This window comes from Bos indicus, chromosome 11 (genome assembly GCF_029378745.1).
Source record: "Bos indicus isolate NIAB-ARS_2022 breed Sahiwal x Tharparkar chromosome 11, NIAB-ARS_B.indTharparkar_mat_pri_1.0, whole genome shotgun sequence".
NCBI classification, from domain to species: Eukaryota; Metazoa; Chordata; class Mammalia; order Artiodactyla; family Bovidae; genus Bos; species Bos indicus.
In genome coordinates this window covers 13,656,034-13,673,367 of record NC_091770.1, presented here as the reverse complement: position 1 = coordinate 13,673,367, position 17,334 = coordinate 13,656,034, and the positions used below count along the sequence as shown (strand labels likewise).

The window sequence follows — 17,334 nt, the reverse complement described above, 5'->3', positions numbered from 1 at the left end:
GGGGCCCACCCACATGTTTGTTTCTGCAACTCCCTCCCATCCAATCCATCTGAATGGACTGTCCTCCACGGAGCCGTTCACAAATCCACACGGCCTTTCCCTTCTCAAAAGATTATAGCATTTTATCACCTCCCTCCCCAGTCAGAACTCAGTGATTCATACATCCAGCTTTCCACGCAAGAGGTCTCCAGGATAAAAGTCCCCGTGTAGGGAGCACCGCTCTGGCTTCTGAGCCCCACGGAGCCGGAAAAACTGGGTAGCCAACAGAGAGGGGTCACACACTGGGAAGCCAAGCATGGTAGATTTACTAGGGTAATATCTGCAGGTGAGAAAACAGCACATACATACAGAAATCCATGGGCAGAGATATCGCCCTGCACTACAAACACCAAAGCAGCGGGGGCTCAGCAAGTGGCTTTGGAAAGTTCTCTTGAAAATCCAAGGGCAGCTTTGGTGCTCAGAGATTCAAACAGAAAACTGTACAAAACCAACCCATAAATATATATATATATATATTATATTATATATATGTGTGTGTGTATATATATAAAATTGCAAAATAAAAGCCCAAGAAACTAGTCAATCTGCACACCAGTGGCTCAAAAAGTGTTAGCGTAAAGGCAAAACCCTTCGTGGGGAGGATGCACAATCCGGGGGCTGGCATTTCAGTAGCAGAAAGAATATTTACATGGAACCCCTATTTGAAACCTCACAATACTAGGAAAAGCTAAACACAGACCAGGCATGTACAAGGGGAGGACGATTGTCAGACAGACGTATCACCGAAACCACCCACAGCTTTAGGGAATACTGCGCTCCACCAGGGCCCCGTCGCCCTGCCAGGCCAGCCAGGCTCAGGACTAGTCCTGCTCCCCTTCTCCCCGCACCGGGAGAGGGCTGGGACTCAGTGGTGTAGTGTAGTTTACAGAAGTTTAAAGGTGGAGCAGCCTGTGGAGATCAATCACCCACAAAGCAGGACTGATAGGCATGGGGTAGAGTTGAAATGTAGGGGTTGGGGTCCCCCACATATATTCCCATTTTAGGAAGGCTTTGATGTACTTAATGCAGCCCCTGTCCTTGGTCCACTTATCTTCCTCCTTCTGGTTCACTATCAAAGAGAAGGTCTGGCCTTTGCATTCTCAGAATTATACAAGATTCTGGGGGAAAGAGATTAGGGCTTTTCTTGCTATTCTCCTGCCAACCCCCTGAAGGCCTCAAAACATTTTCTTCACACTGCTAAGAGAGAGGGGGTTTACCCATCACTGCTGCTTGGGAACAGTGGGTGAGAAATGTCGGGGGCTGACTATCTGGGGGCAGCCACTGGTGCTTCATGCCAGCTGTGCCCAAGTCCCTCCTCATGGCAGTAATGGTGACCACTCCTCCTCTGTCTTCAGACCCCAATGTCTCATAGTGATGACTCAACTTTGGGGGCAATCTTGAAGGCAAAGGTCACCAAATATCAATTTGGCAAAACTTCATACCACCTAAGTACAAACCAACACGAACCACAACTTCTACACTTCTAAGAAAACCCTAACTGAAGATTCTTCCTCATCATTCCTGGAAGGAGGAGATTCTTCCTCATCATAGACATCCTTTCCTGTCTATATGAAAATAATGCAAGGTGCTTTCTCAGGTCGAGAGGGACACCCCGCCTGAAACCCTCATGCCGAGTCCTGGGTAAGGTGGCTTCTCACTGCGGGAGGTGAAGGGGGATCGGTGTGCGTGGGTGACAGGTCTCTACCTGTGCACTCAGTTCTGGTAAAAAGGAGGTCACGTCCGTGCTTAGACAGGACATCTGGAGCTCGTCACTCTACTGTGTGCTGTGCACATTTGTTCCTATTGTGGCGCCAGTGAGCACCAACGAGCACATTTCATTAGTCAGTTCAGGTCCCTGACACTCTAAAGCGCCCCTCCCAGAACAGATGTGGAGCTCTGGTGACATAACGTCCCTTCGGGTTTTGAACTGTGAGGATCCGTGTCCTTTCTGAGGAGGTGGAGAGCACAGATTTGTCCCCTCCTTCATTCCTTCAGGCTCTTTGAATGTTATCATCTTAGGCTTGGGCTCATGTGGTAGAGAAGACATAAAAGGACCTGCTCCCTCTGCGTTCAGAGAGACAGCTGCAAAGTACAGCCACCTCGAGGGTTGCCACTGACCCACACGAGTATCCTGGGGAAAGGCAGTAACTTTCTTCATTTGTTCAATAGACAAAAACTACATACTCCTGCCTGGAGCTACAGCATAAAATTTATACTAATGCAAAAGATGGCACAGAGGCTGAGGGTAGGCTATGTGTCTATCTGACCCTCTGCCTACCTCCATGGAAAAATCCACCCTTCCTTTCCATCTTCTAGGCTTTCAGAAGTGAACTGTGCTGTTGGGTGAATGGTTCTCTCCAACCCACAGCAACTGGAGAAGTGGCCTCATGGCACTTCTCCCCGTGTTGACGGTAGAAGCCCTCTGTGATGACAGCCCTGAGCAACATGCATGACTGCCTTGGCCCATTCAGGAGTGACTGACGCACCCACTGGGCAGGGGGCAGAGGCTGGGCTCCATGGACATTCAGTGGTATAAGGGTGATGCTCTCCAGTGGGATTCTTACTGGACCAGGCTTCTTATCCAGCTCCCTCCCACCAAGTCCTTTAAAAGGAATTCATCTGTCTACAGAAGAAGAACCCCATCTTCTTTACAGGAGTGTTGAAGGAGGTTACTTTTATCTGTATAACCTGGCCAAAGTCAGACAGTGACTTGGGTCAGGTCTCAAGGCTCTTATAGAGCACAGATCTGGGCTGGTCTCTCCGCAGCGCTTTTTGCAAAGTTTCGGGAAAGTTTGCGCATGCTCTCACACATCACTGCTGGGTACCATCCCATGCACAGAGAGCCACTGGCGCCAAGCTTGCGTCTCTATAAGCATCTCTCTCTCTGCCTCCTCACTCCACACCTGCCTGTCTTCCCAAGGAAACAGGCTCAGAAACCGCTCCACTCCCCAGTTCAGCATCCAGACCGCAGCTCGTTTGTCTACACTTTCTCATCCTTTTCCACAGTATATCTACACTTTCCTGGAAGCTATCCTATGGCCTAACATTTCTGAGCTTCCCATATGTACATTTTCTCCAGACAGATAACTGGTCAAAGTATTCAGCCAAACTTTTATTCAGAGCCAAAGAACACGTCCCTTCTTCTCACCCTAAGAGCCTGTGGTCTTATTTGGGCCCCACACCTGCTTCTGTAGCACTCAGAGCATGGCCTCTGAGCAGGGGGAGGAGAAAAGGACTGGGGGACTCGACGGCTCTCCTAGCAACTCTAGCCTGAGACAAAACAGAACCCCAAACCGCAGTGAGCATTAGCTCTTTGACGATCCCTTCTCCTCACTGTAAAGCTCTCATCAGATGCCTTCTCCAGAGAATTTCATGGGAATGAATTCTGCACTGCACGCTCACTATTTGCTATAAAGGTAGAGGCAGTGTAAGGTAGCTCACCACACCTGTTTCAGTGCTGATGTTTCAGAAAGGCCTCCTCATGGAGCCCTCCCATTCCTCCAGCACTGTCCCCTCCCCTCCACTCCGTTCCCCACTCAGCCACCAAAGGAATTTTTCTAAAACGCAGCCTGCTCTTGATCTCCCCTGACCACAGCCCTCAGCGGCTCCAGATGCCGTACATGAGGAAGTCTAGCTCCCCCACACCTACTACCAGTTTCCTTACAATCCACCCTGCCAAACCGTGAAGTGAAGCCCACCACCACCTCACACTGTCCGTCCCAGCAACGCTGAATCACTCCATGGACACACCTGGCGCTCCAAACTTCCAGGCCTTTGCACACACACACTTCAATGATCACCAATGTCCTGCTCATCCTCTTGTCCTCCTGGAAAACTTCTCTTTGTTCTGAAAACCTAACTCAAGCATCACTCCTTGCAGGAAGGTTTCTCTGGCCTGAAAGATAGTAAATTGATGCCTCCTTATGCCATCTCTACATCCTTGCCTATTCTGTAACATGCCTCCTAGACTTGGAGACCTCCTATGGGCAGGGACAGTCCTCAGGCCTGGCCTGTGACCCAAGCTCATGCATCATTTTTGAACACATGAAGAAAGAACAGATGGATGGATATGAGGTGGCCCCATGGCATAAACTCCTGCAAGGCACGTTCATCTAAATGAGGCCTTCTGTTGTAAAGAGAATAGAATTTGTTGAAAGCAAAGAGTCAGTCGAGATTATTTCTGAGCTACAGTCACTCAAACACAAAAAGCTGCACCAGTGGCTGTGTCCATCCTACCTTGCTCTTAACACCACCTGCCCCTGACTGTTCTAGTCACAACGATTGTTTTCTTTTAATGTCAGCAGAATGCCTACCGCTGAGTGGATCCTTAACAAATATCAGGATGAATGGATGGATGTGAAATAGTTTTCTTTAAAAGGCATCAAAGGATTGGCTTTGAAAGGCATTTCCCACATCACAGACTTTTCTGACCTGGGTCGTCCATCACAAGACTTGACTCAGAAGCAAAACAGAGAGAGGAATCTGGGCAGCAGTTAGGAATCTGTTCTAGGGACACCCAGGATGGGGCTTTCTTTAGTAATGTGTCAGTTTCATTTCTTCGCCGCATCCTTACCAACTATGGATGGTACTCCTGGCCCCAACCAGAAGGCTCTGGCCTCTCCTTTGTCAGAAGTCCACACTGGCCCAGCCACAGCCCACAGTCACCAGGAACTTACTGTGCACTGAGGGGGGAAAAGGTGGGTGGACTCCCACCTTCACTTATGCAGTGGACAACCAGTTGCAGAAACAAAACAGTCCTGGACTAAAAGTTTTCTGATCATCACAGCTGCTAAGTGCAAAGGTTCTGACTCTGACAGACCTGGATTCAATCCAGGCTCTGGCTTTTTCTAGCCAAGTCACTGGAACAAGTCAATTAGCTTTTGGGGGGCTCAGTTTTCATACCCATAAAATGGGAATAATCTGACCCACATCACAGTACTGTCTCAAGAGTTAAAGGATATAGTGTATGTGAAGCCTGCATAGTGTGTGTGTATAGGAAGTGTGTGTGAGTGTGTGTATATAGGAAGTGCTCAAAAGCAGAAAACTATGATTAAGAACTTTCAAAAATACTTTGACAATATTCAGGACAGAAAGGGAAAATATTCTTTGAAGACACTGTGCTTAAAAGAGAATGGATTGTCTATTTTTCAGGAGCCAACAATGCTCATAGATCAATGTCCCGCAGAAAGGTATGAAAGGATAGTGATGGCATTTAAAAAACAGCTGTGGCTCTTACAGGCCCTAGGATGGATGGACAGACAGTAACAAGGCGAGGGGCACCCAAGCCTTTCTCTGAAAGCTGATCCAAGAGGATTAATTCTGAAGAGCTCACCTCATTCTCCTCTGCTGGACCCATAATCCAGAGGAGCCAAGGTCAAGGGGCCAAGGGTAAGATGCCAGTTCCAGGCTATGAGCCAGGGTTTCTAGGTTTGAAGGAAAGTCAGGGGACCCCTAATGTTGGACCGGAGGCAGACCAGACAAGTAGTGTTGCTCAAATGTCAGGAATGCTGCAAAGGCGTGACACATCCACACTGCCCTGATCCTCCTTGTACAACCCAAAGCTAACAGAGGATCAAAATTTCCCCAAATTTCAGCCCTGAGCATGAGACGAATTTTTTTCTAAGCTAAATTTGGTTTTCGTTTTCAAGCGCCTGAGATGCACAATTCAAATGTGTTAAGTCCCTGGCTTCTTATATTGATCAAACCATCCCCCGCTTTGTGGCTGACCTGGCTGCCCTCATGCCTGCCCACTCTTAAAACTGTTCCAGCCATCATTCCAGAGGTTCCATGAAGAAAGCTCAAGGTTAGTGGTTGGGGAAGCACAAGCTAAGCCATAAGCCCTTGGGAACAGGGATTAACTTCTGGTTGAGGGGACAGGTCCATTTGTCTGGGTACTGTGAGCAGCAGGGCCATTACCCTACAGGAAAGAGAAGAGAGATTTCTAAATATAGTGATAGCTCCATCAGCAAGAGACTGGGTTCCCGCAAGGACAAGGACCTTGCTCAAGGAAGCCTCAGCCTGTCTGAATGGGGCCTAGTTGGTGAGAGCTGGCAGCCAGCTTTGGCCCCTTGCCCTGGGCTCAGATCAGGGGCAGCATCCTTGTGAGCGTGGCCCACAACTAGGCAGTGTTGTGTCTGGAAGGAGCCAGGAGACGTGAATTCTAGTGCGAGCTCTGCCTTGACCTAGCTGAGTGACCTTGGGAAAGTCACCTGACTTCTGTGGGGCAGAGGAACAATGAGGGGCTGGGGGGGACAATCTCTAAGTTTCCCATCAGAGTGTGATCCAGGGCCTACTCGACCCCTCCTCGGCCCCACGCTTCCGGGGTCAGAGATGGGAGAAGGCGGGACAGGGGTAGGGGAGACACAAATGGGAGCCCCAGGGGACTGCGAATCAGGACTCCACTTTCTCCTTCTTTTTGCTCTTCTTCAGGAAGGATGGGGTACGGAATTTCTTCTTCTTCTTTGAGGGAGACTTGGAAGGCGAGCCCTCTGGGGACATGGGGCCGCTGGTGACAGACTCGGTCTTGTCCTTGGAGGTGTCCACATCCGTGTCAGCACTGGTGGTCATCTGGCTGAGGCCTTTGCTGAGGGTGTCCTCCACCGTCTGCTCGTCCTCTCTCCCGTTGACCACCACTCCTTCCGGCTGCGTCACGTCCGGCTCTGTGGTGACTTCGCTCGTTTCCGTCAGTTTAGCCTCTTCTAGAAAAAGATCCAAACACATGACCCATTAGATTTCATTCAGTCAAGGGCTTCTGTCTGGGGCTAACAGAACCATTTCCAGGCAATTCTATATAGGAAATCTAGAGCCAAGAGTGTCAGGCTGATGTTGTCAGGGGAGGGCTTTCTCCCAGACAGTAGAGAACAGGCCCTTGGTGGGCTAGGGACTCTGGGCTCTTGTCTACAAATGTAAATGGGTCATGATGTCCAAACATGGCAGCAACCCAGCAAGGGCCCAGGTGGGAGCTTTCCTTGGTATGGACAGAATGAGGAAACAGACCCGGGCAACAGAGAGGCTGGACAGCTCAGGGGAGGTGTCCAAGAACTGTCACTGGTTCAGTTTCACCAGTAAAAATAGGAAAATGACATGTTTTCATACCCACTTCATTTCCCACACCAGTGAGGAACTTTAAAAATGGACAGTATCTTCCCAGTAGGCAGAGCAGGGCAGGCAGAGCGAGGATGGGATTCCCTGAGTGGCCCAGACCCTACAGACTGCCACTCGTTCAAGGCCAGAAACAGAACCCTCCAACAGCCCCTCCTCCTCCTTCCCACTCTCACCCCACCCTGCTTCCCACGCAAGTTCTGGAGTGCATGGGCAGGGAGGGAGGAAGGAAGACTCTATAACTACAGACTTGGAAAAGTAGAAGGGAATGTGAAGATCATCTCGCTCCTCCCCATTTTACCGATGGGAAAATTGAGTAAAGTAGTAAAAGGGGACAGACTGCAGCCTCCTGCTGTCCCAGCTTAGTGCCTTTATACTGTGTGAAACTGAGACGTGTGAGTGTACCTGTGTGTGAGAGTGCATGTGTGTGAGTGCACACCTGTGTATGTGTGCACATGTGTGATGGTGACTGGATGTTAATGTGCATGTGTGTGCATGTGTGTGAGTGTACACTTCTGTAAGTGTGCAAGTGTGTGTGAGAGTGCACATGTGTGCATGTGCATTATGCATGTGTGCACATGTGTCTGTATGTGAGTGCATGAGTGCTTGTGTGTGCATGAGTGTGCATGTGTGAAATGTGCACATGTGTGCATGTACGAGTATACACATGTGTGAGTGTGCACATATGAGTGAATATGTGTATCTGTGTCAGTGTGCACATGTATGCATGTAAGTGCACACCTGTATGTGTGTGTGCATGAGTGCACATTTGTGATTGTGACTGGGTGTTAGTATGCATGTGTCTGCACTTCTGTGAGTGTGCAAGTGTGTGTGCGTGAGAGTGCATGTGTATATGCATTATGCGTGTGTGTGCACATGTCTATACCTGAGTGCACACGAGTGCTTGTGTGTGCATGAGTGTGCATGTATACATGTGAAAGTGCATGTGTGTGAGTATGCACATATGTGTGAGCATGTGTATCTAAGTGTGTGAGTGTGCACATGGTATGCATGTGTGAGTGTGCATGTGTTGAACACATGTGTACATGTTCATGTGTATGAGTGTATGTGTGTGAATGCACATGTGAGTGTGCATGTGTGTAACTGGGAGGGATAGCTAGGGAAGGTGGGGCTGGTCATTTACAGAGTGGGACAAAACAGAAATCTTGGGAAAGGGCTAGGGTTCTTTCCAGGGTAAAGACTGAAGAAATATCTGGTTACATGGAAGAGGGGGGTAAATTTGGGAACAGTTAGAATGGGCTAATTTAACTCTCTGGGCAAACCAAAGTCTTCTCCAACAACTCCTGAGGACTGTCTTCTCTTAGTACTGAGGGCCTTGGCCCTGGCTCCCATCTTCCTACTGTGTGGCTCGCATCCTGCCATCACCCAACTACCAAGCCCTCTAAAGCCCTTGACTCTTATGGCCCTTATGGTCTGCTCTCCCCCCATGCATTCCCATGGTCATCACTGGCCATTCTCTTGAACACAGGAAAGCAGTCCAGACACAACCTTCCCGCTGACGGCTCTCCTCTCCTCACCTGCTTTTGGCCTCATCAACCCTCTGTCCCTGGACCTCTCTCTGCCTTCACAGCCTGTTTCCCTCTGCCTGGACTGCCCTTCTCTATCTTCTCCATGTCCCCAATCTTCACAATGAATCAGCTTGAGTCTTACCCTCCCCTTAAACTCTTTCCTGATCCCGTCCCTCCTTCCAGGTAGAATGTGTCGCTCCTTTTGGCCCCTATTGTACAAATTTCCATCACAGAAATATACAACAATCACTTCTTTTTAATGTCTATCCCTTCCCTCAAAACTGAAATAAATTAGACAAGACTGTGTTTAATTATCTATGTAACTAGCTCATAGGAGGTATTCAAAAAGTGATTGTGGAATCCATGAATGGTTGAATGCATCAGCAAACAAATGAACATGTGAATGGTTTTATTCCAACCAAGCCAACACCACACATTGTCATCTTTCTTACTTGTCACAGCCTGAGCCAACCATGTAAACAAAGAGCAGGCTGTGTGCTGGCCTTTACCTCTTGAACCTCTTCCTCTGTCCCCACTCTCAATCCCCTGGACTTCTGTTCCTTTCATGGCCCCTCACTGAGGTGACCCATGAGGTCATGTTTCTCAAGTCTCACCCTCTCAGATGACTTTGTTACTTGCTTTCCAGCTCCATGAACACAACTGTGGATTAGAGGGCTCTCCATTTCTGTCCATGTGCTACTTCTTGCCCTGGTGGTAACAGGCAGCCTCACTCCAACAGCACCATTCATCCCTGCCCACCCCAGCAGCCTCATCCACAGCCACAGGCTCTGCTGTGTCTTGCTTTAGGAGCACACACCCAGGTACTTCTTCCCCATCCAGAAAATGAGACCATGCTGAGTATACTGCCAGAATTTCTCATGCTGGCAGTATACAGAGCTTTCTCATGATGAATTTCTCGGGGAGCAGCAGAATCACAAAGTGGGTCGGGAGGCAAAAGGCCTTGGAGAAGTCAGGTTCCAAATTAAGGTCATCACTCCCTCAACTGGAGGAAACCAAAAACACTGAAGGGTGTGGCTGGCCAAGAGAAGGGGAGGCAGAACAGGGCTCTAGAAATACTTATTGGGCCCCAGTAATAAAAGCATCAAGGACCAGCTCTGAGAGTCCAGATCCCTCCTCTGCTAAAAGCCCAAAACAGGTAAGATCAGAACTTGATGAGTCTTCAGCTATTTGAAGACCAGGCTGGGAAGAGCCCCAGCAACTAGAAGCAGATAGAAACTCACCTTCTCACATCCCCTAAGGAGAATCACTGGCTTTCTCTCCTAGATGGGGCACTTGGAGCTCTGGGAGTAGGAGACAGATGTGGGAGTGGGTGGAATGAAGTAGAGGCTGGAAAAGGGGGTTGTCTATCCAAGGATGGTGGTCAGGAAGCAGGAGGAAGAGGAAAGGGAGTAGGGACAGTGCTCTTTCTCTTTCAGAGAAAGACTGGGCTTGGCAGGCAGGGATAATATCTGCACCCTCATGGGCTGGAAAGAGCTGAAAGGCCTGCAGAGGCTGGAGGAGGAAGAAAGGTGCTTTGGGAGGGGGATGCCAAGCTTGTTTGGGTACTTACCTCTCAGAGTGGATTTCTCACTTTCCCTCAACATCCAAACACTTGTCTCTCAGTCCTCCAGTGTCCCCTCCCGGAAATGCCCACTCCCTGGAAAGCTCACTCTACTCTTGTCTGCCAGTCCAAGCATATATCTCCCCATGGTCTGGTTCAAGCCTCCCTTGACATTTGACAATGATCTTGCTCTTTTCTAAACCTACTACCAATATATTAATTTTATACTTGAGTGTGGCCCCCTCCCACACTGAGTAGGGGATGGCCCTGTGACTTGGAGGAAGCAACAGAATGCAGAGGAAGTGCCACTAGAGGAAATGCCATTAAAGGAAGTGCCACTAACCAGCCTCAGGCTGAAGAATTAAGAAGGCCTAGCAGCTTCTGTTAGCTTCTGTTTGGGGAGCCCTGAGGCACCATGTATAAAGTCCAACGACCTTGATGGGAAGGTAGATGGAGAGGCCACATGAAGAGTACCTACAATCACATGGAGAGAGACAGAGACAGGCAGACAAAGAGGCCCAGCCATTCCACTGTCCCAGCTGAGCCCAGCCTTCCAGCCACTCCGGCCAAGGCACCTGACATATGAGTGCATTATCTTGGAAATTCTAGTTCAGTCAGGCACCCGGATGACTGCAGCCCCAGCTGACAATAGTGGAGCAGAAGAACCATCCCGCTGAGCCTAGTCAACCCACAGAAGAACTAATTTCCATAAACCGGTTCTCATTAAGTGCTATGATTTAATAATTATCTACTGCTACATAACAAACCACCCCAAAACTTAGTGACTTAAAACAGCAAGCACTATAGTATCTCTCACCACCCTGGGAACACAGTACACAGTGAGAGCTCATTTATGAAAACACAGGACCGGATCCCTTTATATTTAGGAGCTCCTTTTATCCTGATAACGATGCTGTGAATTAGGAAAGGCAAGGATTCATGTTAGTTCCCCATTCTTTAGTGTTTTTAAGTAACTTATTTGAGATGGCTAAATTAGTCAGTGACAGGGCTGATCTTCTAATGTCAAATGGATGGCTATTTCTTTGCGGGGATAGCCAGTGCTCCTGGGGGGATGGAGTTTGCAGGGCAGGGACAGTCAGGAGCTGGTCAAAGAGAAGGTGATGACAGAGATGGCAGAGGTGAGGAAGGAGGACTTGAAAGCCTCTTTCAGAGACGCTGAGTGGTAGGAGTCAAGGAGACAGAGGAAGAGTGATGGTGAGGTGATTTAGCACAAGAGGATTTGAGAGTATGGAGACAGATGGAGAAAAAGCCATTCCTGACCCAGTAGCTGAGCTACACGTGAAAGTGCAGATGCTGCTTGGAGTGTTTGCCCTGTCACCCTGAGAAGCTGGGCCAGCCATCGGGCAGCATGGCCAAGCCACCCAGCCCCACCTCACAACAGTCACCCTAGACAGCTCCAACTGGGCCTCATCACATGAGGTCGGCTCCAAAGAGGTCCACATTCCCCAACTCTATTTCAGGAAGTCTCTTCTAACAACTCAACTGGGGTGTGCCTCTCCATGGAGCACAGATTTGGGTGAAAGAAAAGCAGGAATTCAGCCAGTGGGAAAGCAGTGATCCCACCCCTTACATCCTCCTCCTCCTGTCCTCTGTCCCACTGGACAGCAGAAATTGCTCTAAGGGGCTCCCAAGAGCTGAAATGGAAGCCTCCTCTCAGTGGCATTGCCTTCCTGCAGTTGGCTGCAAGGATGCTGCAGACAGCAGTCAGGCTGGGTGCTCTATGCATCCAGATCTGGCGGTTGTGCCCCAAGGTCATTCAGGCTCTGGCCTCCAGCCCTAGAAGACATCATGGGCTCCTTAGATGGGCCCATGCATTAGGAATGGGCTGCACATGTGCTCCTGAAGCCACAGGAACTGCCAGAGGGGAGTACCCAGCAGCTGGTCCCACAGTTCATTCACTGTGGGGGCTTGTTGCTTGTGGGTGGTGTGCCCTGTGTGAATACAAGAGTGTTTGTGCATGAGTACATCTATCTTAGATGGAGCCTAGTCCATGTACAGCACATGTGGAATTGGTCATGGCATTTATAGTCAGGAAACCTCCCAAAGGCAAGGTTGTGAACTGCAAATTAAAAATTGAGGAGAAATCTATTTCCTTTGCAATACTCCTCCCTCCCCACATTGCGAGTGTTGGAGTAAGTTAGTAAACAGCATCCCTATACTTCTGACAGAGACAGGTATTCAGAATCAGAGGAAACTCCTTTGATGAAGGCACAAATGGGAAGAGGAAGGAAAACACTGCATACAGGCTGACAGCACCATGATGAGACAGATGGACACAGTCATGGGACATCCACTCAGGCTCTGGCCTCAAGCAGATGGGTTTCCTCTGGCAGCGCTAGGCCTGTGGTCAAGGCAGCAACTCAAAGAAGAAGCTCAGGACTGTGGTATGCAAGCAGCATCCACATGTCTGGCCATTCTACCCAGGAAGGGGAAGGTTCCATCAGGCCACCCAGCTGGTACCATCTGCATGGGGTCCAGGCCTCCCTGGTGAGGGCCCCGGGGGACCCAGGGGAGGAGCATTCATTCCCCACAGTGATTCCAGAAGCTCATTAAAGACACTTTCATGATCTGGGAGGTGTGGACGGTATTATTCAGCTCAGTTCACTCACTCAGTCGTGTCCGACTCTTTGCGACCCCATGAACCACAGCACGCCAGACTTCCCTATCCATCACCAACTCCTGGAGTTCACCCAAACCCAAGTCCATTGAATCGGTGATGTCATCCAACCATCTCATCCTCTGTCGTCCCCTTCTCCTCCTGCCCTCAATCTTTCCCAGCATCAGGGTCTTTTCAAATGAATCAGCTCTTCGCATCAGTTGGCCAAAGTATAGGAGTTTCAGCTTCAGCATCAGTCCTTCCAATGAAAATTCAGGACTGATTTCCTTTAGGATGGACTGGTTGGATCTCCTTGCAGTCCAAGGGACTCTCAAGAGTCTTCTCCAACACCACAGTTCAAAAGCATCAATTCTTCAGGGCTCAGCTTTCTTTATAGTCCAACTCTCACATCCACACATGACCACTGGGAAAACCATAGCCTTGACTAGACGGACCTTTGTTGGCAAAGTAATGTCTCTGCTTTTCAATATGCTATCTAGGTTGGTCATAACTTTCCTTCCAAGGAGTAAGTGTCTTTTAATTTCATGGCTGCAATCACTATCTGCAGTGATTTTGGAGCCCAGAAAAATAAAGTCAGCCACTGTTGCCACTGTTTCCCCATCTATTCGCCATGAAGTAATGAGACCAGATGCCATGATCTTCGTTTTCTGAATGTTGAGCTTTAAGCCAACTTTTTCACTCTCCTCTTTCATCTTCATCAAGAGGCTTTTTAGTTCCTCTTCACTTTCTGCCATAAGGGTGGTGTCATCTGCATATCTGAGGTTATTGACATATCTCCCGGCATTCTTGATTCCAGCCTGTGCTTCCTCCAGCCCAGCGTTTCTCATGATGTACTCTACATATAAGTTAAATAAGCAGGGTGACAATATACAGCCTTGACGTACTCCTTTTCCTATTTGGAACCAGTCTGTTGTCCCATGTCCAGTTCTAACTGTTGATTCCTGATCTGCATATAGGTTTCTCAAGAGGCAGGTCAGGTGGTCTGGTATGCCCATCTCTTGAAGAATTTTCCACAGTTTATTGTGATCCACACAGTCAAAGGCTTTGGCATAGTCAATACAGCAGAAATAGATGTTTTTCTGGAACTCTCTTGCTTTTTCCATGATTCAGGGAATGTTGGAAATTTGATTTCTAGTTCCTCTGCCTTTTCTAAAACCACCTTGAACATCTGGAAGTTCACAGTTCACGTATTGCTGAAGCCTGGCTTGGAGAATTTTGATCATTACTTTACTAGCATGTGAGATGAGTGCAATTGTGTGGTAGTTTGAGCATTCTTTGGCATTGCCTTTCTTTGGGATTGGAATGAAAACTGACCTTTTCCAGTCCTGTGGCCACTGCTGAGTTTTCCCAATTTGCTGGCATATTGAGTGCAGCACTTTCACAGCATCATCTTTCCAGATTTGAAATAGCTCAACTGGAATCCCATCACCTCCACTAGCTTTGTTCATAGTGATGCTTCCTAAGGCCCATTTGACTTCACATTCCAGGATGTCTGGCTCTAGGTCAGTGATCACACCATCGTGATTATCCGGGTTGTGAAGATCTTTTTTGTACAGTTCTTCTGTGTATTCTTGCCACCTCTTCTTAATATCTTCTGCTTCTGTTAGGTCCATACCATTTCTGTCCTTTATTGAGCCAATCTTTGCATGAATGTTCCCTTGGTATCTCTAAGTTTCTTGAAGAGATCTCTAGTCTTTCCCATTCTGTTGTTTTCCTCTATTTCTTTGCATTGATCACTGAAGAAGTCTTTCTTATCTCTCCTTGCTATTCTTTGGAACTCTGCATTCAAATGGGTATATCTTTCCTTTTCTCCTTTGGGTTTTTAGGGTTAATCTTAGGGTTCAGTTCAGTTCAGTTCAGTCACTCAGTAGTGTCCGACTCTTTGCGACCCCATGAATCGCAGCATGCCAGGCCTCCCTGTCCATCACCATCTCCCAGAGTTCACTCAAACTCACGTCCATCGAGTCGGTGATGCCATCCAGCCATCTCATCCTCTGTCGTCCCCTCTTCCTCCTGCCCCCAATCCCTCCCAGCATCAGAGTCTTCTCCAATGAGTCAACTCTTCGCATGAGGTGGCCAAAGTACTGGAGTTTCAGCTTTAGCATCATTCCTTCCAAAGAACACCCAGGGCGGATCTCCTGTTTTCAACCTGGGCTATGTATTAGACTCATCTGGAAAGAGATCTTATCACTTTAGGCTGCACTCCTCTGCCCCCACTCCTAGACCACTGAACTCAGAATCACTGGGGTAGGACCCTGGCAGGTGTCAGGAACTGTAAAGCTCCCCAGGTGATTCCAATGCACAGTCACAGTTGACAGCGACATCATCAGCCTTACCTGGGAGCTTGCTGGATATGCAGGGTCTCAGGTCCCACCCCAGACTTACTGCATCTTAATTTTAACATTTTAATCTTCACTTTAACCAGATGCCTAAGTGATCCTTGTGCACAGTAGAATCTAAGCACTGGGCTATTGCATCTAGAAAGGCCCACCAGCCAGTCTGGCCTGAGTTGAAGACGAGGAGGCTATGGGCCAATCATTAATGTACTCAGCATTGCTTAGACCGGGCTATACCCATAAGGTGTATTGTCACAGCCTGTGAATGGAACAGGCTTAAAACTGGCAACCTCTATTTCAGGATCCCTAGAAATAGCAGAGGGGAAGGAGTTTCTGGTAGGAGGGCAGCATGTGTCAAAAGGCAGAGGCGCTGCAGTGCACAACTCCATGTAGACCCCTTTCTCGGTCTGTGGAGGTGCCTCCTCCCTGCCAGCGAGCGCTTCAGCTCAACTCACCATCCACAGATTTGGAGGGAGAGCCCACAGGGCTCTTTGGCTCGGACTTGGCTGGGCTCTGAGCTGGAGAAGCAGGTGCAGACTTCACAGGGGAGCCGGGTTCCTCTGGGACCGGCTCCTTCTCTCCTGAAAACACAGAAAACCAACTCAGGACAGAGGTCAGGCAGAGGAGATATGGGCAGATAAAGTGCTTTAAGGCAATGCTTTCTTCTACTTGGTCCTTATTTCTCCTAACTGGAATCACCTGCTTCCCCATCCCCCCACCCCCACACACACTTTTTAAAACGTCTGCTACACTCTGAGCGAGGCAAATGGGAGGAGTCAGAGTCCGGTTCTGTTTCCTCCATCAAATCACATCCTCAGATGGATTATATTACCCCTGATGTGGATGCAAGACTGCAGGGGAATTCCCGCCCACTATGTGTATGCAGCTCATATACTATTTATATAACTTACGTGTTCAGTCCAAAAAACCTCTAGAGACAAAAAGCACTATATTTTTCCATCTACTTCCTCGACTGGCACGTGAGAACTCCAAGCAAGCTGGCAAGGGTTCTTCCAGTGCCTTTGTGCCCAGGAAGATGGCTGACTTTGGGTGGGGAGGGGGGACGTGGAAGAAGGTCCTTCCCTGAGGGAATAAAAGCCTTTGATACCATGCAGGGGCCTGTGGGACTCCTGGGCACAAGGCCTCTCTGTCCCCCATTTCTTTGACTATAGGAAGCTACCTTCATTCAACCTCCATGATCTTCCCTGAGTTCCAATGGGGAGATTCAAGCTGTTGTTAATTATCAAAGGGACAGGAGGTCCCTTTCTCCCAAGGGAGAAACAAACAGCAAGAGCAGCCTTGGGGCAAGGCCCATCAGAGGATACACACAACCATATCTTTGAGCTATTTTGCAGATACTGAAATGCCCTCCAAGTGGAAGAAGGTAATGATTAATAATGATATGCTGCCCACAAGCATGCAGATCCCAGATCAGTTGGAACCGAAGACTAACGATGCTGACTCCAACTTACCACACCACCAACCCATCCAAAGAATGTCCATGAGCTGATCATGCCCTCTTTGGACAATTAATACAAAATTTCTCACTATCTTCCCCAAGTTGGAACACACGGTTGTGACCGCATTAGCCCACTGCTGCCCCCTTGGCCTGGCCAAACAGTAAAGCTATTCCTATCTACTTCACCCAAAACTCTGTCTCTGAGATTTGATTCTGCACTGGTGCAGAGAGAAGCTGAGCTTTCAGCATCATCTTGTCTGGTGGACAAAATCCAGAGCTAAGTCCTGTGTCTCAGACCCCAAGTGCATCTAGAGCAAAGAGAAGGGACAGATCATGAGGGAAACAGAGAAGGCTTCCTAGATGGAGAGAAGTTTGCCATGGAGCCTGAAGTGTAGACAATATTGAATAAGGTAGCCAAGAAGGGAAACTCTGCCAGGAAGGGACAAAGGCATGAACAAGCTCTCAAGAGTCAGCATGGAGAGATGGGCTTGACTGAAATTCTGACATAAAGGCCTTGGCTGCTGACAGTTCTGATTTCCAGGTTTATACCAAACCAGATCCATTAACAACAGTGATCACTATAATAATGATCATATTATTATAACTAACATTTGTCTGGTGCTTACTGACCTAGGCCATATTTATATGGTGCTACTCTAAGTAAGCACCAC

General features: G+C 48.6%; 1 protein-coding gene across 1 annotated transcript in view; it reads right to left on the bottom strand.

The window, feature by feature from the left end:
- Positions 1–288: 288 nt before the first annotated feature.
- ADD2 (adducin 2) overlaps positions 289–17,334 on the bottom strand; it is a 125,613-nt gene continuing 108,567 nt past the window's right edge. Inside the window, exons 15-16 of the mRNA XM_019969959.2 lie at positions 15,660–15,785; positions 289–6,737 (exon numbers count right to left, since the gene is read on the bottom strand). Coding sequence (XP_019825518.2) covers positions 6,430–6,737; positions 15,660–15,785 — 434 coding nt within the window. The 3' untranslated portion in view covers positions 289–6,429. The remainder of the gene's footprint in view (positions 6,738–15,659; positions 15,786–17,334) is intronic.